The sequence below is a fragment of the Ursus americanus genome, chromosome 21, assembly GCF_024610735.1.
Source record: "Ursus americanus isolate L20-20 chromosome 21, mUrsAme1.1.p, whole genome shotgun sequence".
NCBI classification, from domain to species: domain Eukaryota; kingdom Metazoa; phylum Chordata; class Mammalia; order Carnivora; family Ursidae; genus Ursus; species Ursus americanus.
The window spans coordinates 41,298,394-41,320,690 of NC_142147.1; the positions used below are offsets into that span (position 1 = coordinate 41,298,394).

General features: G+C 56.4%; 2 protein-coding genes across 5 annotated transcripts; both read left to right on the forward strand.

The window, feature by feature from the left end:
- The first annotated feature begins 2,891 nt into the window (after positions 1 to 2,891).
- KIRREL2 (kirre like nephrin family adhesion molecule 2) lies at positions 2,892 to 10,130 on the forward strand. The gene is made up of 15 exons (XM_045799959.2): positions 2,892 to 3,128; positions 3,334 to 3,483; positions 4,046 to 4,195; positions 4,354 to 4,514; positions 4,880 to 5,030; positions 5,290 to 5,395; positions 5,517 to 5,665; positions 5,974 to 6,101; positions 6,193 to 6,325; positions 6,625 to 6,725; positions 6,870 to 7,089; positions 7,586 to 7,690; positions 8,005 to 8,108; positions 8,453 to 8,518; positions 9,649 to 10,130. The coding sequence occupies exons 1-15, from the start codon at positions 3,077 to 3,079 to the stop codon at positions 9,982 to 9,984; spliced, it is 2,112 nt and encodes a 703-aa protein (XP_045655915.1). The 5' UTR covers positions 2,892 to 3,076; the 3' UTR covers positions 9,985 to 10,130.
- Positions 10,131 to 11,668: 1,538 nt separating this feature from the next.
- Positions 11,669 to 20,171, forward strand: APLP1 (amyloid beta precursor like protein 1). 4 transcript variants are annotated; one of them, XM_045799964.2, is made up of 17 exons: positions 11,669 to 11,885; positions 12,791 to 12,934; positions 13,679 to 13,811; positions 14,036 to 14,145; positions 14,359 to 14,492; positions 14,602 to 14,786; positions 15,253 to 15,383; positions 15,753 to 15,827; positions 16,621 to 16,779; positions 16,858 to 16,986; positions 17,884 to 17,983; positions 18,388 to 18,495; positions 18,740 to 18,766; positions 18,956 to 19,026; positions 19,262 to 19,324; positions 19,456 to 19,599; positions 19,717 to 20,171. In XM_045799964.2, the coding sequence occupies exons 1-17, from the start codon at positions 11,739 to 11,741 to the stop codon at positions 19,813 to 19,815; spliced, it is 1,959 nt and encodes a 652-aa protein (XP_045655920.1). In that variant the 5' UTR covers positions 11,669 to 11,738; the 3' UTR covers positions 19,816 to 20,171. The 4 variants fall into 4 exon arrangements, with proteins under 4 accessions (XP_045655920.1, XP_045655918.1, XP_045655919.1 ...); XM_045799962.2 differs by having other exon boundaries at positions 11,670 to 11,885; positions 14,033 to 14,145; XM_045799963.2 differs by having other exon boundaries at positions 11,670 to 11,885; positions 14,033 to 14,145; positions 18,743 to 18,766.
- The last annotated feature ends 2,126 nt before the right edge of the window (positions 20,172 to 22,297 follow it).

Below are 22,297 nucleotides of genomic sequence, written 5' to 3' on the forward strand. Positions count from 1 at the left end.
ATCCCCTGTCAGCACATGCCAGGAACATTCCACGGTGCCTCCCCAGTCCCCATGACCCCAAGGGCCTGGCTTGGGCCAAGGATAAGGGGCAGCCAGTCAGACCCAGGCAGACAGCTGGACCCAGCATGAGGTTAGGATTCCCCCACTCTTCCCTCCCCTGGTACATGACCTTGGCAAGTCTCTGCCTTCCCAGAGTAGACATCTCCTCATTGCCATCAGGGATCTCTGCTGGAGAGTGTGCAAGATTGTGCTTGAGAGACTGCAAGAGTGCAGATATCTGTGTGCATATGTGCATGTGAGTGCATGAGCATGGGTGTGAGCATGGGGAAGGTGAGAGTGAAATGTGATCTGTGAAAGTATACTCAGGAGTGGGTGTGTGTTTGCGTGTGTGTGTGTGCGCGCTTGAGTGTCTAAAGCATAAGTGTGCAGGGCTGTCAGAGAGGGTGGAGTGAAAGCCACGGTCCAAGACCACCTGCACTAAGTGGGTATAGGAGTGAGCCCAGCTTGGGAACCCTGTGGCCATATGAGTTCTACCTCATGAAGCTTTCCTCTGTCTCTCCCTGCCCCCCCCCCCCCGCCCACAATCAGGTGGTTACGTCTCAGGCAACCTTTACCTACGTCACTGTCTCTCTATTGTCTCTACGTGTCTATGTTTTTTTTTTTTTCTGTCTTTGTTCTCATCTCTATCCCCCACTCCCCATGCTCTGTGTCTCTCACACACCAGACACTCAGTAAATATTTGTTCTCCGGCACACCTGGGTGGCTCAGCTGGTTAAGCAGCTGCCTTCGGCTCAGGTCACGATCCCAGGGTCTTGGGATTGAGTCCCGCATCGGGCTCCTTGCTCAGTGGGGAGCCTGCTCCTCCCTCTGCCTGCCGCTCCCCCTGCTTGTGCACTTGCTCTCTCTATTTCTCTGACAAATAAATAAATGAAAATCTTTAAAAATATTTTTTTTCTCAGTCCACATTTGACTACACCTCTTTCTTTTATTTGTGTCTCCATTGCTGAGCCCTCCTGGTTGTCACATCTTTGAATTTTATAACCCTCTCGGCCTGCCCTCCCCACCCCAGCATGCACACACACACTCACAAGGGATAAGCTTCTTCTGCGTGCTTATCTCCTGCAGGAACTGGAACTGCTCATTTCCTCCCCCCGCCCCCACCCCTACTCCCTTCTCTGGTCCTCCTCCAGGAACAAGATGAGGCATCTGGTCTGAACCCCCACAGCTCCATCCTCGATGTTCCCTCTAGTCTTTCTTCTTCCCTCCCGTTACTGACTCCTCGCCCTCCCCCACATTCCCTCTCCCAACTGCCCCCCACACCTTCTGGGGAATGGGCTGGATGCAGAGTCAATAGGGGCTCTCACCAGATGGTGTCCCTCAGGGCCAGGGTGTAGAGCTGTCAGTTGCTGGGACCTTTAATTAGCACAAACCTTTCACCCTCCACCTTGGCTGTTTTCCTTCTCTGGATGCTCCTGGGACCTCCCACTCTCTCTTTTTCCATGCCTATGGCCCAAGAGAGCCAGGAAGGGGAAGCGATGTCAAGTGTCTGGAAAAACAGCCTTACTAGCTGACTTCCTCCCAAGACTGGCTCCTAGCTCGTCCTCTGTCAGAATCCAGCCACTGGATTCTCCAAACAGAAGCGGGCTCAGGCCCCCAGACCTAGAAGTCTGGTCCCGAGGACCTACCCCTCTCAGCCTCAGGAGTCCAGGTTTGCAGCTGCTTCTCCCCAGGGACCCAGGAGTTCAGGCCTCCACACACCGCCCCCCCCCCCAACAGGACTTAGGGCAGATGTTCACTGTCTGTGATTTTCACATCCTCCTGGGCCTGTGTGGGGGCGGGAGAGAGTGGTGGTTAATCCACTGACTCTAAGACTTAAGACCAGATTTTCTGACCCGGTCATCCTGTCAACAGAAGTCTGAACGCCCAGTCTTAGAATCCTGGAGTCCAAGCCCCTGCCATTTGGAGACGCAAGTATCTGAGCTCAGGAACAGCAGAGAACCTGAGTGTGGACCCCCAGTCCCTGCAGGCTCAGGAATATCAGACCCCAGGTCCCAGGCCCCCAGGCCCCACTCGGTCGGCTCGGGGTCCCGCCCACCTGCCCGGCCAGCTGCGCAGCGCACCGGCAGGCCTGCAGCGTGGGAACGCCCCAGCTGGGCGGCATACAGCCGTCAGGACAAGCTGCGCGGTTCCCAGCCTCCCTGCCTGGCCCAGCTCGGGCACCGCCGCCTCCCAGCCGTCGCCCGGCAACCACAGTCGAGTGGGACAAGGGGCTGAGCCTGGACTGCGGGGTCTCGGGAAAGGAGGGGCTGGGGCCTGGATTCCTAGATACTTGGACGTGCTATGGTTTGCAGCGGTAACAAGGCAGGCAGAGGGATATTTTGAGCTGACATTTTGAGGCGAGAACTGAACCCCCTCCTCTTCTCAGGGGTCCCAGTTGCTCCCAGGCACCCCGGTGTCCTCTCCCTGACCCGCAGGCCCACGGGAGCCCCGGGCCCCGCCTCCCCAAGGCGCGGAAACTAGCGAAGCCCGAGGGGCTCCCATTTATAGCTCTGTTTCCACTCTGCGCATTCCCTCCAGGACCTAGGCTGAGCAAGTTTCTTCCACTCTCTTCCCCGCCATGCCCCCCACAAGCCTGGCAGGGTGCAGGTGTACAACCCAGCCGGACGCCCTCCTTCGATCCAGGTGTTCCGGCTCCCAGACCCCAATTTAGGTGGGGCCCCAGCCCGCGGGGAGACCCAGCCCTGCGGTGCCAGCATTCATCCAAGTCTCGGCCGCGGGAGTTTCTCAATGGGAAGGGGCGGGTCTCCCAGGGGGCGGGGCGAGTGGGATCAGGCCCTCCCCGATCTCTCAGAGACCGAGGGCGCGGAAACCGCCTGTGTTTCAGAGTGTTGGAGCCTGCGGCTGGGCCGACTTGGGGAGCTCCAGGCCAGAAACGGGGTGGTTCCTAGCCTGGGGCGAAGAGTCGGGCGCGAAAGGAGCTCCGACCAGGGTGATAAGAGGTGTGCCATTGAGGAAGGAGTTAGCAAGGAAGCCAGTGCAACCCCAAGTCTGCAGGATCTTGGGCGACACATTCAGAATGCTGGTCCCCGCCCTCCTCATCCTCCTCTTCTGCCTCCGAGGACATGCAGGTACCTCGAGGGGCGGGTGAATTTGGGGGAGGATTGTTTGCCAGCTGCCTCTTTACTGGGGTAGATGGAACAGGGTGGGGGTGTGTGTGTGCTCAGACTCCTAGGTCTGCAGGAGAACTCGGGGAGGCTGGACTCCTGGGTCCTGAATGAGGGAGCTAAGCTCATTGCTAAACTCAACCCTGCTCCCCTCACCTGATCCTCCTAGGTCTGTCGCCCCATTTCCTGCAACAACCAGATGACCTGGTGGCACTGCTGGGGGAGGAGGCCCGGCTGCCCTGTGCCCTGGGCGAATACTGGGGGCTGGTTCAGTGGACGAAGGATGGGCTGGCTCTAGGAGGTGAAAGGGACCTGCCAGGTGACACTGTTCTCTCTACCCAGGAAGGGTTGGCTTCAGGTGGAGGTGCTGGAGTTGGGCTGTATATGAAGTTTCTATTTTGATATTTTCAAATTTGGGAAATTGTTGGGCTCAGATAAACACCCGGGAGAACTGAAGTTTTAGCTTCTTCCTTGGGGAGTAGGGGATTTTTATTTGCATTATAAAATATTACATAAATGCAGAAACGCACATAAAACATAAAGGGAAGATTTGCCAAATAGTTCTAAAGTAGACACCCGTGTAACTACTACTCACACCCATTGTCAGCTCCCCAGAACCTTCCTTATTCCTTTCTCCTGTCAGAGCCCTCTGCGCACCCCAGAGGTAGTATCTAATCTGACGTCTATGGTAATTGTTTTCTTGCTTTTTTCTGACCTGTTCACCCACCCCCAAGTTTGCCATACTCTGGACTGGGAGGGGGTTAGAGTCTCTCTGGCCCAGCACCCACTTTTGGGTGTCTTTCTCGTGTGGGATGTCTGGGGAAGGAGTCTGGGGCCAGGAACTCAGAACCATGGTGTGACTGCCTCTTGCTTAACTGCAGGGTGGTCCCGGTACTGGATATCAGGGAATGCAGCCAGTGGCCAGCACGACCTTTACATTAAGCCCGTGGAGCTAGAGGATCAAGCATCATATGAATGTCAGGCTACCCAAGCAGGCCTCCGCTCTCGACCAGCCCAACTGCATGTGCTGGGTGAGGACCCAGCTCACTTGTCCCTGGGAAGCCCAGGGGGACAGCCAGTGCTAGCTGAGTATCAGAATCCAGGGAGCCCAGAGGGGTAGTCAGTGAGAGCTGGGAAGATTGGGGTCTCTGGGCCCAGGATCCAGCTCTGACCCCAATCCACCCCACAGTGCCCCCGGAAGCCCCCCAGGTGCTGGGCGGCCCCTTTGTGTCTCTGGTGGCTGGGGTTCCTGCGAATCTGACCTGTCGGAGCCGTGGGGATGCCCGCCCCACCCCTGAGCTGCTGTGGTTCCGAGATGGGATCCGGCTGGATGGGACCACCTTCTACCAGGTCAGGTCCAAATCCCTATGCATGCCTCGCCCATTGAGGGAAATTTGGGGTCCACTCAGATCACAGGCTTATCCAGAGGAGAGAGGGGCATGGGAGGGAAGAGGTTCAACTGTTGGTACCCTTGGTATGTGATTAAGGGTAAGGACTCCAGAGCCAGACTACCCAGGTTCAAATCCTGGCTCAGCCACTTGCTAGTTGATTGGTCTTGAATTCAAGTTGCTTAACCTCTCGGTCCCTCAGTTTCCTTATCTGTACAATAGGGACAATAATATTCACTTCATAGGGTAATTGTGGAGATTAAATAAAGGCTTAGAAGTGACACTATATAAGGGGTAGATGAAATCATTATTGTTCATAATCTCCAGACCCTGCTGAAGGAAGGAACCACTGGGTCAGTGGAGAGCATCTTATCCTTGACTCCTTCCAGCCATGATGATGGAGCCACCTTGGTCTGCCGGGCCCGGAGCCAGGCCCTGCCGTCGGGGAAGGATACAGCTATTACACTGAGCCTGCAGTGTGAGTGCAGTTGGACAGCGGCCCTTAAGACAGAGGCCCTTGGGGAAAAGGGGGCCTGAGGCTAGACTCCAGGGTATGAGGAAGGAGGAGCTTCTGGACCTGAGCCCTGGTTGAATTGGGACCTGGAGTCCTGGGCTCCTAGCTCAGAAGGAAGAGGAGACTGGGGACCCAGCCTGTGAGAGGCTGGGCATTGGACTCAGGTGCTCCATGGAGGTGTTCCAGGTCCTTGTCCACCGCTGACCATGACACACCTCCACAGATCCCCCAGTGGTGACTCTGTCTGCAGAACCACAGACCGCGCTGGAGGGAGAGAAGGTCACTTTCCTGTGCCAGTCCACAGCCCAACCTCCTGTCACTGGCTATAGGTGAGCGCGAAGGTCACCTCTCCTCAGCCCGGAGCACGGGTTTGGGGAGGACTGCAATTGGGACGTGAGTGGGTGTGCCGGGGGAGCAGGGACAACACGAACAGCCCCACTCCCTCCGCAGGTGGGCAAAGGGAGGCTCCCCGGTGCTCGGGGCCCGCGGGCCGATGTTGGAGGTCGTGGCAGACGCCTCATTCCTGACTGAGCCGGTGTCCTGCGAGGTCAGCAACGCTGTGGGTAGCGCCAACCGCAGCACCGCGCTGGACGTGCAGTGTGAGCCGGGGCGGGGCCCTGGGTGTGGCCAAAGCGGGGCCGACTGTAAAGGGCCAGGGGCTAGAGTGGGGCGTGGTTCCGGTGGAGCCGGAATAGGATGTAGGCCGGGATTGGTTGTGCTGGGTTGGTGCGACGGGGCCGGGGCGGGGCGGGGGCGGGCCGGGGCGTGTGAGCAGAGAGTGTGAGCCGAGTTGCTGTAGACCGCCCGCCTGTATTGGACCCTTGAGGGTGTCGTTTCTGAGTCGCTGATCCCGGGTCAGACGTTGCACCCCTCCCCGGCCATGCGACGCCTCCTCTCTCTCCTCCAGTCGGGCCAGTTCTGCAGGCAAGGCCAGAGCCCTTGTCAGTAGACGTAGGGGAAGACGCTTCCTTCAGCTGTGCCTGGCGCGGGAACCCGCTCCCACGGGTAACTTGGTCCCGCAGCGGGGACGCGCAGGTGAGACCCGATCTGGGGCCTGTGGCCGTGGGTGGCGGTGGACGGGGCTTCCTCTCAAGGTCCTGCCTCTGACGCCCCTACCCTATCCCAGGTGCTGGCCTCCGGCCCCACGCTGCGTCTTCCGTCGGTGGGGCCCGAAGATGCAGGCGACTACGTGTGCAGGGCTGAGCCGGGGCTCTCGGGCCTGGGGGGCGGCGCTGCGGAGGCTAGGTTGACTGTGAACGGTGAGAAAGCGGCGCTCCCTAGAAGACCGGGAGGAGCGGGACTGGGAGCCGGCAGAGCGGGCGAGCTCGAAACGGGAGTGGGCGTGGCCTTGAGAAGGCAGGCTTTGTAGACCGCGGGGCGGGGCGGTAGGAGCCGGACTTAGCGAAGGGGAGCCTCTGAGAGGTTCGGAGTTTATTGAGGGGCGTGGCCTGCTTGATTGGCTTTAGTGCAGAGGGCCAAGACCTGGCCCCGGCTTGTTGAGAATTGGAGTTTCCGAGGGCAGGACCTCTATCTGACTGGTCCACAATCTCCAAACCAGCTCCCCCGATTGTGACCGCCCTGCATTCTGCGCCCGCCTTCTTGAGGGGCCCCGCCCGCCTCCAATGTCTAGTCTTCGCATCCCCAGCCCCAGATGCCGTGGTAAGGAAATGTCCCCGCTGTAATGGCCCAGCCGTGATCCCTGACCTCCCACCCCGACCTCCAAAACTGCAATGACAGACACCCTGTCCCTCCTTCCCACCCCTTCCAATCTCCTTAATGACTTTCCTTTTTTTGTGCCCCCAGGTCTGGTCTTGGGATGAGGGCTTTCTGGCGGCAGGGTCGCAGGGTCGGTTCCTGGTGGAGACATTCCCAGCCCCAGAGGGCCGCGGGGGACAGGGCGCAGCCCTGATCTCTGTGCTACACATTTCGGGGACCCAGGAGTCCGACTTTAGCCGGGGTTTCAACTGCAGTGCCAGGAACCGGTTGGGTGAGGCAGGCACCCAGGTCAGCCTGGGCCGTAGAGGTGAGATCCTGGGCCTAAAGACTCCAGATCTGAGGATCCCAAACCCCCAAAACGCCACAATCTCTAAACCAAGGACCTACAAATGCAACAGCCTCAAACCTTGAAAGCCTCAAAACTACAAGTCCCTTGAATCCTGAGACCCCCAAAACAGTAAATTCCTTTAAATATGTAAATATGTAATTCTAAACTGAGAGACCCCCTTACACTTAGGGGCCCCAAAGAAAGGAAGCTCCAAATATGGGGAATTGCAAAGTTTAAAAACGCTCAAACTCTAGGACCCCCTCAAGCCAGGGAGTTTAAACTTGCGGAACCCTTAATTCAAGAGCCCTTAAACCTGAAGGACCCCAATCTAGGGACTACAAACTTGGGTATCCTCAAACTTGGTGACCTTTTGAACGCAGAGACTCCAACCTAAGCAAGCCCTGAATCCCTGTTCCCCAGTTCCTCCTGGGCCTCATACTTGGCCTCCTCAGAACACTCCCTCTCCTCCCTGTAGATTTGCTGCCCACTGTGCGGATTGTGGCTGGAGTGGCTGCTGCAGCCATGACTCTTCTTATGGTCATTATTGGGGTGACCCTCTGCTGCTGGCACCATGGCAAAGGTCAGTGACTGAGCCCTGCCTCAGTTCCAACCCCTAATCCTCCCTCCCCCGGCCCCACTGACTGACCTGGCCTTGACCTGGACTTGACCTGGCCCCAGTCCCACCTCTCTGGTCTTGGCTCACCTTCAGGCCCTGATTCCTCCCTCAAGCCCTATGTCCATCTTCTCAGGGTCACGCTCCTTACCCTCCCAGGTTCTTGTTGTTTCCCAGACTCCTGACCCAACCCAGTCCTCTTTCTTCCTGCTCATTGGTCTCCACAAACTGTGACCCTGCCCCATCCCTTATCTCTACTGCCGCACTGTCTCTGGCTGCAGCCTCTTTCTCCAAGCAAAAGAACCTGGTGCAAATCCCAGGCAGCAGTGAGGGCTCCAGTTCTCAAGGCCCCGAGGAGGAGGAGACAGGCAGCGGCGAGGACCGGGTAGGATGCCAGGGTCCCCAGACCCAACTCTGCCTCTAGAACAATTAGTGACTGGTCCCAACTGTTCTCCCAGTCCCAAGTGGGCCCCCCAACTCAAAGAGGGTCTGAGTCCCAACAAGTGACCCCAGGCTCAAATGTCCCCCAAGTCCAAATATGCCCCTGACCCAGTTATCCCCTAGAACAAATATGTCTCCAGGGCCCTTTTTCTTGAGTCCACACCCCAGCTCCAGGGGCTCTTGGTCCCTCCTGCCCAGTCTCTACTGTCTAGCTAAGGGTTGTCAGGGTCTGGCACTGGGCCAGGAGGACCCTCTGAGCACTCCCTCTCACTACGCACCCTACCCCAGGGCCCCATCATGCACAAGGAACACAGTGACCTGGTTCTGGATGAGGAGGGGGCTCTGGAAAGCAAGGTGAGTATTGGAAAGGGAGGGGTTCCCTTCACTGAGTCTCCAGCTCTCTCCCTACTTGGTCCACTCCTTTTTTACTCTGTTGCCCCCAGCCCTGGGACCTAGCCCCCTTCACCCGCTCTTCCTGCCTCTGAGCTACTTCACTCACCTCTACAGCCTGTTGGCACACCTGCTGATTACACCCACAAATCTGTCCAGCCTTGGCCTCCCTCTTGAGCTTTCCCATCACAGGCCCACCTCAGGCCTCCTGGATGCCTCTGCCAGGCCCCTTCCACCTACCAGGTCCCACACTGGCCTCACATCTCCCCTGCCCCTCCTTTGGGGTCCCCTCTTTTGAGCTCCACTGACCTCAGTCCCCAGTCCAGAGCCCTTCTCTGTCTCCTCTGTACATAGCACATGCCACTCTATTGGCCTGAAACACTACTTTCTTTCCCATACCTACCTAATTCTGTCCTATATTCCTCTGGTCTCGACTCAAACATTTCTTGTTCTAGAAAGCCCATGCTTCCCTCATCACAGCCCTGATGATACTGTGTTCCGCCTGTCACAACCGGGACCACTCTGTCCTGGCTTCCTGTCCCAGCCCTGAAATCCTGCTTGTGCTTCCCCATCAAGCCTTATCCCTCTGCCTGTCCTTTCCCCATCACTACCCTGACGCCTCTGGACTCTGGGGATTTGCCATGTCCTCTTTGGCCTGGGATCTCCTTGAAGGCAGGGGACCCCAGTCTCTCCCCATGAGAGTCACCTCCAGCAACAGCATAAGGCATGACACAGAATCAGAGCTTTGGGGCTGGGGGCAGATGAATGAATAACTTGGTCTCAATCTCTCTGTTCCCCGCTGCATCTCCTTCCACACCACCAGGACTTAGCAGGCCTATATCTCTCTGTTGCTGCCTTTCTCTGCCCATTTCCTTCTGTCCCTTTGTCTCTTGTCACTGTTTTTCTGTCCCACTTGGTCTTCCTATCAGTCTATATGTCTATCTCTGTCTCTGGGTCTCTGCTTGCTCCTGTTTCTGTCTTTCTGTCTCTCTCTAGGTCTTGCTTTAAGTGTGTCTCTCCATTAGGGACCCTAACCTCCCCCCCCCCCGCTTTATATACTCACATAACTTAACAAATCCCATTTGTCCCCTCAGGATCCAACCAATGGTTACTACAAGGTCCGAGGAGTCAGTGTGAGCCTGAGCCTTGGTGAAGGCCCTGGAGGAGGCCTCTTTCTGCCGCCCCCCTCCCCCCTTGGACCTCCAGGGACTCCTACCTTCTATGATTTCAACTCACACCTAGGCATGGTCCCCCCCTGCAGACTGTATAGAGCTCGGGCAGGTTATCTCACCACACCCCACCCTCGAGCTTTTACCAGCTACAGCAAACCTACATCCGTTGGACCCCCAGATCTGGCCCCCAGGACTCCACCCTTCCCATATGCTGCCTTCCCCATACCTAGCCACCCACGTCTCCAGACTCATGTATGACACCTCTCCAAGTGAAGAGTCCTGGAATCTTCAACTTGCCACAATGGATTGTCCTGATTTTTGAGGAACCAGAACAAGTTGGTGACCTTCCTCCTCCAAAATTGAACATTGATGGGAGAGAAAGATCATTACAATTGTCTGGATCACTGGTGTACAGTCAAGTCAGCCAAAGGGGTTGCCCCAAGTGGGAGCAAAGTGGTCACTGACCAACTATTCCCCTGTGTAAAAGGGATTCAAGATGGCGGATGGGCTCTTTGTAGAGGGATGGAGACAGGGGGTGTGATAGGAGTTAGGGGCAGGGGTGGAAGTTATTTCCAGACATTGAAAGAAGAGATTTCAAAATGACCACCTGTGTTGATAAGACAGGCAACATAGGACAGATTTAGATGGAAGCCAGGCCAGGCCCTGTCCTGGTTCTCCCTGACGGGCACTTTGCTTGGCCAATGAAAGTGCAGCCAAGATGGTCGCTCACTCTCTGGGAACCTAAGATGGCACTATCTTGATTCCACCCAATTTCCTTAAAGGCCCTGGAAGAATTGAATCCAAGGAGTGAGGACAGGGTGAGAACTGTCATGAGAAGAGGGGAGTAGGGTGGGGTGGGTGGGGGTGGAATCTGGGGATGAGAATATTTATGTTTAATAAAAAAAAGGTTGAGAAGTGAATGTGTCTTGGGGATTCTCCTAGCATTGTTACCCTCCACAAGGAAGGGGTCCATTGAATCTGCCCCAAGGCCCTTCCTCTACCCTAGGCAATGAAGTGGCTGTAGGAACAAAACCATGAGCCACCTCCCAATCCTTTGCTACCCATTTAGCACTCCAGGCTCTTTTGATATACATGTACACGTACACGCACAGATGCACATACATGACAGGGCTGCTCCATTTGGCTTGGGGAAGACAGAATTCTAGTTATTTGAGGAGACAAAGCAGTGAGCCCTGAAGAGGAGGTGGGGAGGGGGAGGCTCCGGGTGTGAGAATAGAAATGCCATGGTCCTCAAAGCAAGGATGGGTTGAGACCCTTGTCCTGGAGTGCTGGGCACCTGGCTCAGGTCATTCTTAAAGAAAGGTCCTGGGGGCTTTGGTTTATGAATCCTTGAGCTAGGAATTAGAGGTCCAGACACCTGGGATCCTTGGAAAGCAGAACAGAAGGCAGAACTCCCTGAGTCTTAGGGAAAAAGGGCAGGGGCTTAGTCTCTGGTCTTGAAAATAAAGGTGCCTGCAGCCCAGACTCCTGGGTCTGAGTGAGAAGGGGACTGGGTCTCAACTGCTGTGTCCTCGATTAGGGAAATTTCCGAGGCCTGTATTCCTGGGACCTTAAGAGAGGAATTTGCTGGGGGGAGAGGTCTCCAATGCTGGCATGTTCGGAAGAGAAGGCTGATTTGCGAGTGTCCGGGTGTGAGGGAAGAGAAAGCTGGAGGTGAGGGTCCCGAGGAAAGGCTCAAAACGGCGGAGCCTATGACCCAGACTCCTGGCTAGGCCCTTGCATGAGGTGGGACTCCCGGAATCTCTAGGAGGCGGGGGCCTGGCGCTGGCTCCCACCCGGGGTTCCAGAGCTGCTCCACTTTGCGCAGAGCCGCCACGCTTTTGTCCTGGCTGGGAAGGCGGGGCCGGCGTGGGGCGGGGCTGGCGGCGCCGGCGCAGCCCGCGGGCGGCGGGAGGAGGAGGCGGCGGCGGCGGTGGCGCTGGGAGCTCCTGTCACCGCTGGGGCCGGGCCGGGCGGGAGTGCAGGGGACGTGAGGGCGCGAGGGACGGGACATGGGGCCCACCAGCCCCGCCGCTCGCGGTCTGGGCCGCCGCCGGGGCCCGCCGCCGCTGCCGCTGTTGCTGCCGCTATTGCTGCTCCTTCTGCGCGCGCAGCTCGCCGTCGGGAGCCTGGCCGGTGGGAGCCCCGGCGCGGCCGAGGTGAGGCCCGGCCGGGTCCTGGGGGATGGGGGAAGGGGCGGGACCGGGCCTTGGACCCGGACGCGGACACGTCCAGGGCAGAAAGCGCAGTCTTTCCAGCCAAGTGGCCAGCCCCCATACGCCCCTAACGGCACTAGGCATTCATGAACCTTGGAGTTCAGGCCCCAGCATCCCCATCTTCTGTCCTCCCAGCCGCCTCGCGCCCCTAGCTTAGGACCTGGCTGTTCCAGAGCCTCTGATCCCCAAAGTCTAGCCCCCTCAGACCCTCTTGACCTAGGTGACTCAGCCCCAACCCCTTCCCACCTGAACATGGGACCCACCAGACAGTAAGACACCTGGATCCAAGAATGTTGGCCCCTTGCATCCTCTGGACCCATTTGAGGGCCCCCTCAGCCTCCCAGAACCCAGGAGTCTAGGTCTTCAGCCACCAACCCCCGACCTGGGATGTTGCTCTCCAGCCCTCAAAGGATTGGTGTCCAGGCCTGCAGGGCCCTGAAGCCAGGCCTTGTCGTCTTTGCACTGGAGAGTGGGACCCTGAGCTAGGGATGGAGGGAGGAGGGGCCAGAACGCCTGGGTTCTGGCCTCCTCCCCCGCGATTCCGTTTTAACCCCTTCGGGCTCCAGTGCGGCTGCGCCGGGGTGGGGGCGGAGCCTGTCTCCGGGGCGACAAAGCCGCGAGACTCCCGGGGGACCCGGGTCGCCATAGCAACGGGAGAGCTGGGGCGCCCCCGCCCTGTGGGAGCTGTTTCCCGGGGAACGGTACCTCTTAGGAGGCGGGTGCGCGATGCTTTGTGGAGGGGGCTGGTGCTGGGGGTCCGAACCCCTCGGTCCTAAGGAGCAAAGATTCAGGGGACCCACGTGCCAGCTTCCCGGGGCCCTCTCTGACCCCTCCGACCCGACCCTCAGGCCCCGGGGTCGGCCCAGGTTGCTGGACTGTGCGGGCACCTAACCCTTCACCGGGACCTGCGCACCGGCCGCTGGGAACCAGACCCACAGCGCTCGCGACGCTGTCTCCGGGACCCGCAACGCGTGCTGGAATACTGCAGACAGGTGGGCGGGACCTACTGGGAGGGGCGTGGTCAGCGGGAAAGTGGTTCGGAGACTAGGCCGCGTCGCCCAAAAGAAGCTAGTGGTACAAAAGGCATGGTCCAGGGAGAATGAAGGCTCTAGGTAGGCAGGGAAAGCTAGGGGGCGTGGCCAAGGAAGAGGCGAATTTAGGATAGGGCAGAACCTGTTTTTGAGAAACTAGGTCAGGAAAGGAGAACCGTGCAAAGAGGGCCAGCTAAGGACGGTAACCAGTGAAGAGACGGAGCTTAGCAATCTGTGGTGGGCTCCTTAAAGATAGGGGTATAGGTGGGCGTGGCCAGAGGAGAGGCGGGGCTAAGAAAAAAGACCTTTTGGACCTGCAAGGTAGGAAAAGGGGTGGAGCCCAATGAGAGTAGAAAGCTACGAGGCGTGGCAACGAAAAGGCAGTTCTAATACAAAAAGAAGGGATGCTTCCTCAGAAGCCAAACAGAGGAAGAGGTGAGGCTTAAAGGAGGGCCAAACCTATTGGGGGAGGGGACAGAGGTGACCAGGAGAGAGGTGGGTTTTGGGGTGGTTGGCGGGGCTTCCGAGGGAGAGCTACTGGGGGTGTGGGTAGGGGCCTGCTGGCTTAGATATCTTAAGACCGATTCTGTGGAGAAGCAGAGCCTAGGGAGATCACTAGAGCCTTGAAAAGGGACATGGCCAGTGGAGAAGCTCGGCTGGCAGGGGTGAGGCTGTGGGTTGATCGCCCCTACCCGGTGCCCCCAGATGTACCCGGAGCTGCAGATTGCGCGTGTGGAACAGGCGACACAGGCCATCCCCATGGAGCGCTGGTGCGGGGGTGCCCGAGGTGGCCGTTGTGCCCACCCCCACCACCAGGTTGTGCCTTTCCGCTGCCTGCGTGAGTCACAGGCTGGGGCAGGGTATTAGAAGTGGGGGGTCTCCCAGGGGTGAGATTCTGGGCCCTGGGCTCAGGTTCACATTGGAGATCTGGACGTCTGGTGCCAGAGTGGGGCAGAGAAACCTCTGAGGATAAAATGCCTGGATTCTGAGGAGGGTGGAGCTAGTGTCTGTGGGAAGGTCTCACTGTGGTGCCACCCCCCCCCCCCCCCCGTTCCCCAGCAGGTGAATTTGTGAGCGAAGCCCTGCTGGTGCCTGAAGGCTGCCGGTTCTTGCATCAGGAGCGCATGGACCAGTGTGAGAGTTCCACGCGGAGGCATCAGGAAGCACAGGAGGTCAGGACTCTGGCCCATCCATCCTCACCCCCTAGAACCCAGGAGTCCAGTCCCCTCCAGAACCTGAGTCTGGGCCTCAGCCCCCTCTTCCCACTGGGACAGAATCAGGAATCCAGGCTACAGCCCCATCAGTCCTCAAGACCTAGGCATCCAAGCTCCCCTCTACCCTCTCCTAACCCACAATCCTGGCATCTGGGCCTACTCTTCCCACAGGCCTGCAGTTCCCAGGGCCTCATCCTGCATGGCTCGGGCATGCTTTTGCCCTGTGGCACAGATCGGTTCCGAGGTGTGGAGTATGTGTGCTGCCCCCCTCCGGTGACCCCTGATCCGTCTGGGACAGCAGTTGGGTGAGTGGGAGGGGACCCTCCATGCCCATCACAAGGCTCCTGAGGCAGGAAATGGAAGCCTGGGGGCGGGGTTCAGATTCTCATTGCCTTGAGTCTTCTGTTCCCTCAGAGACCCCTCCACCCGGTCCTGGCCCCTAGGGGGCAGAGTAGAGGGGGGTGAGGATGAGGAAGAAGAGGAATCCTTCCTACAGCCAGTAGACGATTATTTCGTGGAGCCCCCAAGGGCTGAAGAGGAAGAAGAGGAGGAAAGAATTCTACCCTCAAGCTCCCATAGCCCTGCAGCGGTCAGCAAAGGTGAGACAGTCTCTGGACCCTTAGTTCCCTCTACCCTGGAGGAAGGATGCTTTAAGGGAGCCTTGGGGTAGGGGCATCTTTAGGAGGGACCTGTTGGGGAGAGACCCAACTGGGGGGGGGGGGGAATGGAAGGGATGGGAGTAACTTTGGATAAAGAAGAGGTGGAAGAGCTGTCCTGTGAAGACTGCAAAGGATGGGGTTGGTTTGGGGGTACCTGGAGGTGGAGGAGCCCTCTGGTTGTTCCTAAGGGTTATTTTGGGGAAGCTGAAGGATGGTATAATGGGTTCCTAACCTTTGCAAGAACAGGCCCAGTTCAGAACCAGATCTCTCATGATGCCCCACAGCAGCTTATGGTTATGTGGACACATGGTGGCCTCCAGTGTGCTCTAGGAAATGCAGTTCTCCAGGAAGGGAAGGTGACCTGGAGATGGGCTTCAGGCTGATTCCCTGGTTCCTGGCCTTGCAGTGACCACCACCCCAAGGCCCACAGATGGTGTGGATGTGTACTTTGGCATGCCTGGAGAAATCAGCGAGCATGAGGGGTTCCTGCGGGCCAAGATGGACCTGGAGGAACGTAGGATGCGCCAGATTAATGAGGTGATGATCCTGGGAGCCCCAGGATTTCCCACAACACAGAACTCCCTAAATAAACACAGGCACACATTGAGGCTGCCTCCAAGGACTCCCCAAGCCCCCAGCAACCCCTGGACCTCAACACCACCTCTAGGATGATCAGGGGTCCCTGACCTACCTAGAATCCCACTGAGATGCCACCGAGATTCTAGGGAAACTCTGGGACACTGTATTCTTCTACTTTAAAATCCTTCAGAGCCTTAACCTCTTGTGAACCCAAGAGCCAGTGGGACCTAAGGGATCTGGAGCCTCCGAAGTCTTGAAGAGGGATTGGGGGACTCACTGGGTAGAGCAGGGTAGATTCCAGGATCCTGAAGCTCCCCTTGATACTAGGTGATGCGTGAATGGGCCATGGCAGACAACCAGTCCAAGAACCTGCCGAAGGCTGACAGACAGGCCCTGAATGAGGTAGGACGCCCTCTAGCCTGTCTGACTCTCACGCATCCACTACCCGGGACACACCTGGTCTCGGCCTGGTTCCCACCTCACTCAGTTCCACCCACCCCTTCCTAGTGATATCGGTCTCTCCTGGCCCCACCCCTCTCGGCCTATGTCTGACCTGACATTTCTCTCCTCCTCAGACTGGCCATGTTTTGTCTACTCTTAACTTGATCCTTACCTCTGAGGGCCAGCTCTGTGGTCCTCCCCAGCTGAGCCCCTGCAGATGCAGCCCGCCCCGGCCTTCTCAGGCCCCTCCCCCTGACTCTGGTCCCACCCCTCTGCTCTCACTTTTACTCAGTCCCTCCTCACTAGGCCCAGCCCCGTGACTCACCTGTCACCTTTAAGCCTCGCTCAGGTTAGCCCATTCCCTGACTCCTGCTCCACTCCTCTCATCAGGTTCAGGCACAGACCATCTCCAGTTGGCCCCGCCCAGGCCTAGAGCCTTACCTGTCCTATAATACTTGGAAAGTATTTCCCCTAAATACAAGCCAGCTCAGTTCCTAGATTGTTCCAACCCAGTACAGTTTACCTCCTCAGGTCAGCTCCCAGTTGGCCTGGTCCTGCCTGCACTCTGCCTGACCTTGTATCCCCACCCCTTCCAGCCAGTGACCTGTGATCTACTCCCACCCTAGGGTTGATTCTACCCATGCCTAGACCCACGGCACCCTCCCCACCCCCAACTTGGCTCTAGAGCCCTGCCTTTCCAGACTGCCTTTGACCCGGACTTTCACCCATCTTCACCCTTCCTGGCCCTCACCAGCACTTCCAGTCCATTCTGCAGACCCTGGAGGAGCAGGTGTCTGGTGAGCGACAGCGCCTGGTGGAGACCCACGCCACCCGAGTCATCGCCCTTATCAACGACCAGCGCCGGGCTGCCTTGGAAGGTTTCCTGGCGGCACTGCAGGGGGATCCGCCTCAGGTGTGGGAGCTGCGGGGGCAGAGGGCGGAGGGTGAGAAGGTCTGGGGCAGGCCCAGGCAGCCTTCGTCCCTTCCCCAGGCGGAGCGCGTCCTGCTGGCACTACGGCGTTACCTGCGGGCCGAGCAGAAGGAGCAGAGGCACACGCTGAGGCACTTCCAGCACGTGGCTGCTGTGGACCCTGAGAAGGCCCAGCAGATGCGCTTCCAGGTGCTCACATCCCTGTCACTCCAGCTCCCGAATACCCCGTTCTCCCTCCGACCCTGTGTCTGGGACCCCATCCCTTAGACGCTCTTTCTGTCCCTTGGACGCCCTTCCTGTCCCTGGCAACCCCCCACCTCTGTGCCTTAGGACCCTTTCCAGCCCCTTGGATCCCTACTCCCTGACCCTGAAACACTGCCCTCACCCCCCACCCCTCCACCACCACCCCTGTGCCTTTGACCCCCTTCTTGTCCCTTGGATTCCTACTTCCTTTCCCAGAATCCCTCTCTTGGGCCTTATACCCTGTACCTGTCCTTCCGTTCTCCTTTCTCCCTAACCCCCTTGTTTTCCATGCAGCCCTTGCTCTGTGCCCCCGGATCCCAATTCCTATTTCTTGGATGTTCTCTCCCTGTCTCTCACTACCCCATTCTACGCTTTTGAACTCCAAGTCTTGCCCTTGAACATCATTTCTATAGGACCCTCTAATCCCACTTCCTTTTCTGTAACCCCTGAAACCTCACTTTCTTTTCCTCAGACCCTACTTTCTGCTCCTCCTACTCACTCTCGTCCGCTTCCTGTCGTCTATGCCATATTCCCTGTATCCTGTACTTGTATTGTCTCTTGCGCACTTTTCCCAGTGACTACTCCTTTCCCTTCCGCCTTACTTCCTTTTCCAAGCCCCTTACTTCCTGTCTGCTGTACACCTTTTTCTTTTCCTTTTATTCTGCTTCTCCTCCTCCAGTTTTCTTCCTCCTGTGGCCCAATTTTTGGCCTTTGTACCGTACTTCCTGTCCATTGTATATGCTACTTTTCTTTGGGCCTGTTGACCTTCCTGATTCACCCTTCCTCAGTTTCCTGATCTCTCCTTGATGCCCCGTTCATCCTTCATGCTTACCTCCCCCACAGGTGCAGACCCACCTTCAAGTCATTGAAGAAAGAATGAATCAGAGCCTGGGGCTGCTTGACCAGAACCCCCGCCTGGCTCAGGAGCTGCGGCCCCAGATCCGTGAGTGCCTGTGACCCCTGGTTCCCGTTCCAGGGCTTCTTAAGGCAGGGCCCCACCTTCCGTTGGTTAAAGCAGGTGACAAACCCAGTCCAGATTCAAAGGAAGGGGCCCCCATGAGAGAACGAACACCAGAAAGCGTGACCTACCGCAGCCCCCAGATCTGTTGTGACTTCCTCCCGGATATCCCACACGTGAGCCTGCTCTTTAAAGAAGCCATTCTCTTGAAACTTCAACCTTCATCCTCCCTGCCAAGGGGCGTCTCCATCTAGCTCCCCACTTTCCCAGATCACACTTACGGCTACGCCAGATCATGCTACTATTAGGATGCCATTTATTCACCCAGTTTTGTTTTGTGGCATCCCTACGCTCACGATCTCGACCCCCTTTCTGCCTGTTCCCCTCAGAGGAGCTCCTCCACTCTGAGCACCTGGGTCCCAATGAATTGGAAGCCCCCGCCCCCGGGGGCAGCAGTGAAGACAAGGGTGGGCTGCAGCCTCTGGATTCCAAGGACGGTGAGTTAACCCAAATATAGATAGCCCAGACTTTGGGGGACAGGCACCCAACCTCAAGTCTAGTCCCCTAAAGTCTGAGGGTATCTTAGCCACAACAGTGAGTGGGAGAGGATAGAAACGGATGTCCAAGGTTGTGGAGGCCTCTGTAGGCCTTGGGCCCTTGGGAGGGTGTGTCTCCACCCTTTCCTCGATGATGCCCTCCCTTCTTCACTATTCCACCTGTCTTGCCTCCTCTGCCTGCCAGCAGACACCCCCATGGCCCTTCCAAAAGGTGAGTATCTCCCAGAATAGACCCCAGCCACCAAATCCCTCTAGTCCCTAAGCCCAGAATGGAAAAGAGTCCATGCGTGGGGAGCACCAGACCTGCTGGGGTAGAGTCCGGTGCCCCTTCTGACCACCTTCTCAGGCAGGGGTAGCACCGTTCTTGACTCTCAGGAGTAAGATAGGACTTGGGGGTTAGGGTCCACAGAACAAGATGCTGCATCCCCTGGGAAGGAGAAGATGTCCCCGCTGGAGCAGTATGAGCGAAAGGTAAGTTAGACCTGTAGGTGCCTGAGGGTGGATGGGAGAGGGGTCCTGGACTCCAAGGTCTGAAGGAGGAGGGTGTCAGGGGTTTGGATTCCTTGGCCTGAGGGAAGAAGGGATTGAGGACATGGACTTTGGGGTCCTAGGGAAGAAGAAGGCTGGGGGACGCCCTGTCGGGGCCCAGGGGAGGAGGAGGCTGGGGTCCAGACTCCTGAGTCCCTGACACCTCCTGCTCCCCCAGGTGAATGTGTCTGTTCCAAGGGGTTTTCCTTTCCACTCATCGGAGATTCAGAGAGATGAGCTGGTAAGAGGAGGACTATTCTGGGTACCTAGGGGGAGAGGTCAGAAGTCAGTAGCTAGGCTGTGACTCCCAAAGCCACACAGGGCCTTGGTGAGCCTCAAAGATGTCCCCTGCCCCATGTCCTCTCCGCACAGGCACCAGCCGGGACAGGTGTGTCCCGAGAGGCCGTGTCTGGGCTGCTGATCATGGGAGCAGGTGGGGGCTCCCTGATCGTCCTCTCCCTACTGCTCTTGCGCAGGAAGAAGCCCTATGGGGCTATCAGCCATGGAGTGGTGGAGGTGAGAGACAAACACATGGGATGGGGGGGGGGGTGTTCCAGAGCCTGGGCACAGAGGAACTGTGAGATCTGCGGTCAGGTCCCTATGCCCCTCTGTTCCTCCCCGCCCGTACTGCAGGTGGACCCCATGCTGACCCTGGAGGAGCAGCAGCTGCGTGAACTGCAGCGTCATGGCTATGAGAACCCCACCTACCGCTTCCTGGAGGAACGACCCTGAACCAGCCCCTTTCACCCTCTTTGGCTGAGCCCAGACCTTCCCTCTATCTAGAGCCCCAGAACCCCAGCTCCCAGCCTGGGGGGCGGGGTCTTGAAAATGTTCATTTCACACTCTTTGTGAGGGGGCTGGAAATTCTTATTTCCCCTTTCCAATTCCAAATTCCATTCCCAAGAAATCCCCAGGTACTCCCAGCTGCCTCCCTCTTTGGGACTTCCTCACCTTAATTTATTTTATAAGTTAATTTATTGTTCCTTAAGGTGATCACCACCTTGGTCCCAGTGTCTGTTGTTTCCTAGAATTCACCCTCCCGTGTGCTCTCCACTAACAACCCAATAAAATCCTGTTCCCCACCATGCCATCATGCGTCTCTGTGGGGAAATCAGCGTGTACTCATAGCTCTGGACGCCGGTGTGGATCCCTGCCCAGGCCTCCTTCACCTCTTCAAACAGTATGAAGGATTTTTAAATCCGGGCGGAGATTGTACGAAGGGCCAGAATTGGCTTGCATGTGGCCGGGCCCAAAGGCTGGATAGGCTCCCCTTGCCCACTCAGGAGCTTTCCGTGCTGCTGAACGGTTCGTTACTTCAAGACCTCTGTTTGCTGAATCCCGGGACAGACTGCAAGGAAGCTGTGTTCTGGCAGCTTCACCCTCACACTCAATCACACACAGCATCCACCCCCACCTGCGATCCTAAAGAGGGACTGAGAATCTTGAACCCCTCTTCCCATTCACATGTTTGTTTTTTTAAGATTTTATTTATTTATTTCATAGAGACACAGCCAGCGAGAGAGGGAACACAAGCAGGGGGAGTGGGAGAGAAAGAAGCAGGCTCCCAGCAGAGAAGGGAGCCCAATGCAGGGCTCGATCCCAGGACCCTGGGATCACACTCTGGGCCAAAGGCAGACGCTTAGCGCCTGAGCCACCCAGGCGCCCCTCACAGGTTTTCATCCCTTCTTTGGGAGGCAACAGGAATCCCCCGATGTGTGGAAATTCCAGTTACGTGTCCCAGAGAGGGGAATGTGATGTCTGCAAATGCCTACTGGAATTTAAATCTTCATGCACCCCATCTTGTGACGTTGGGGTTAGCCCTCTGCAGATGCTGTTACCTGTCCCAAGAGGGTTGTTATGGAAACTAAAAAGGTTAATAGTTGTGGAGATGTTAGAAGTATGCCTGCTACTCCACAAGTATTTGTTAAATAAATTTTAGAACATTATGACAGCAAATACTCTTAAGGCACTCACCCTGTGCCAGAGCTTTTTACATATATTGACACACTTAATCATTACTTCTATCCCATGAAGGAGGTACTGTGACTATTCCCATTTATAGATTAAGAAATGGAGATAAGTTACATCACATGTCCTTGGTCACCATCTAGGAATGGTCAGAGCTAGGGATTTAACCCAGGCAACCTGGCTCCAGTCTCCATACTCAGTCATTTTGCTAACCTGCTGTCTAGTAATTCGAGGCTGTCCCATATTCTGTTCAGGCTGTGCATTGCAAAATTCCAAGTGATACCATTCACGTTCTAGACACTGTAGATTTGCATTTTTACCACAACTTCCCAGCAGGTGGCAGTAATATGTCATGTTTTAATGTCAGCTTAGTACACAATTTTCTGACAGATGGACTAGGGAGGAAGCACCTAGAGTTAGATATTCTTCTGAAGAGCCTATGAGCTCAGAGTGTCTCTTCATAATATATACATGTAAATACAAGTCATGTATTTTAAATATAGACGTGGTAGGCATTGGGAGGAAGATGCCTACATGAGGCAAGTTGGATACAATGCCACAGCTTCTTGGGAGAATCCAGTTTCCAACATCATTCTGATACCGGTTATACCTGTAGTTGTACTGAGACAACCCCAGCAGAAATCTATGACGAGCACCACGGATAGGGGAAAATGCTGCCTTTGGGTTTTCACAGTCAAGGGCAATCAACAGGCTAACAATGAATAAGGAGCTCCAGGCGGGAGGGACAGGAAGTGAAAGGCCATTTTGTTCACTATGCTCAGGGTGTGATTCCTTAATAATATTTACCTATTAATGGCGATACTTAGGGTAATTAATTTTAAAACGCTTATAGTTGAAATTCCAGCAGGGGATTGCTATTGTTCATCTGATGCTCTTGTGCCGCTAAGCTGCCTTCTTTTCCCAGTGAAAACAATTTGTTAATTTTTCTTTTAATAATAGTTTCTTAGAGACATTCTATCATTCTGTCATTTTAATATGTGTGTGCATGTGTTTGTTGATACATGTTGGGATATACATCTTATATGTCAAAAGACGCTGAACTGCCATCAATGTTAAGAAATAGCCTTATGGGGGCGCCTGGGTGGCACAGCGGTTAAGCCTGCCTCTTCCTCTCCCACTCCCCTGCTTGTGTTCCCTCTCTCGCTGGCTATCTCTATCTCTGTCGAATAAATAAATAAATTAATTAATTAAAAAATTAAAAAAAAAGAAATAGCCTTATGGGGGC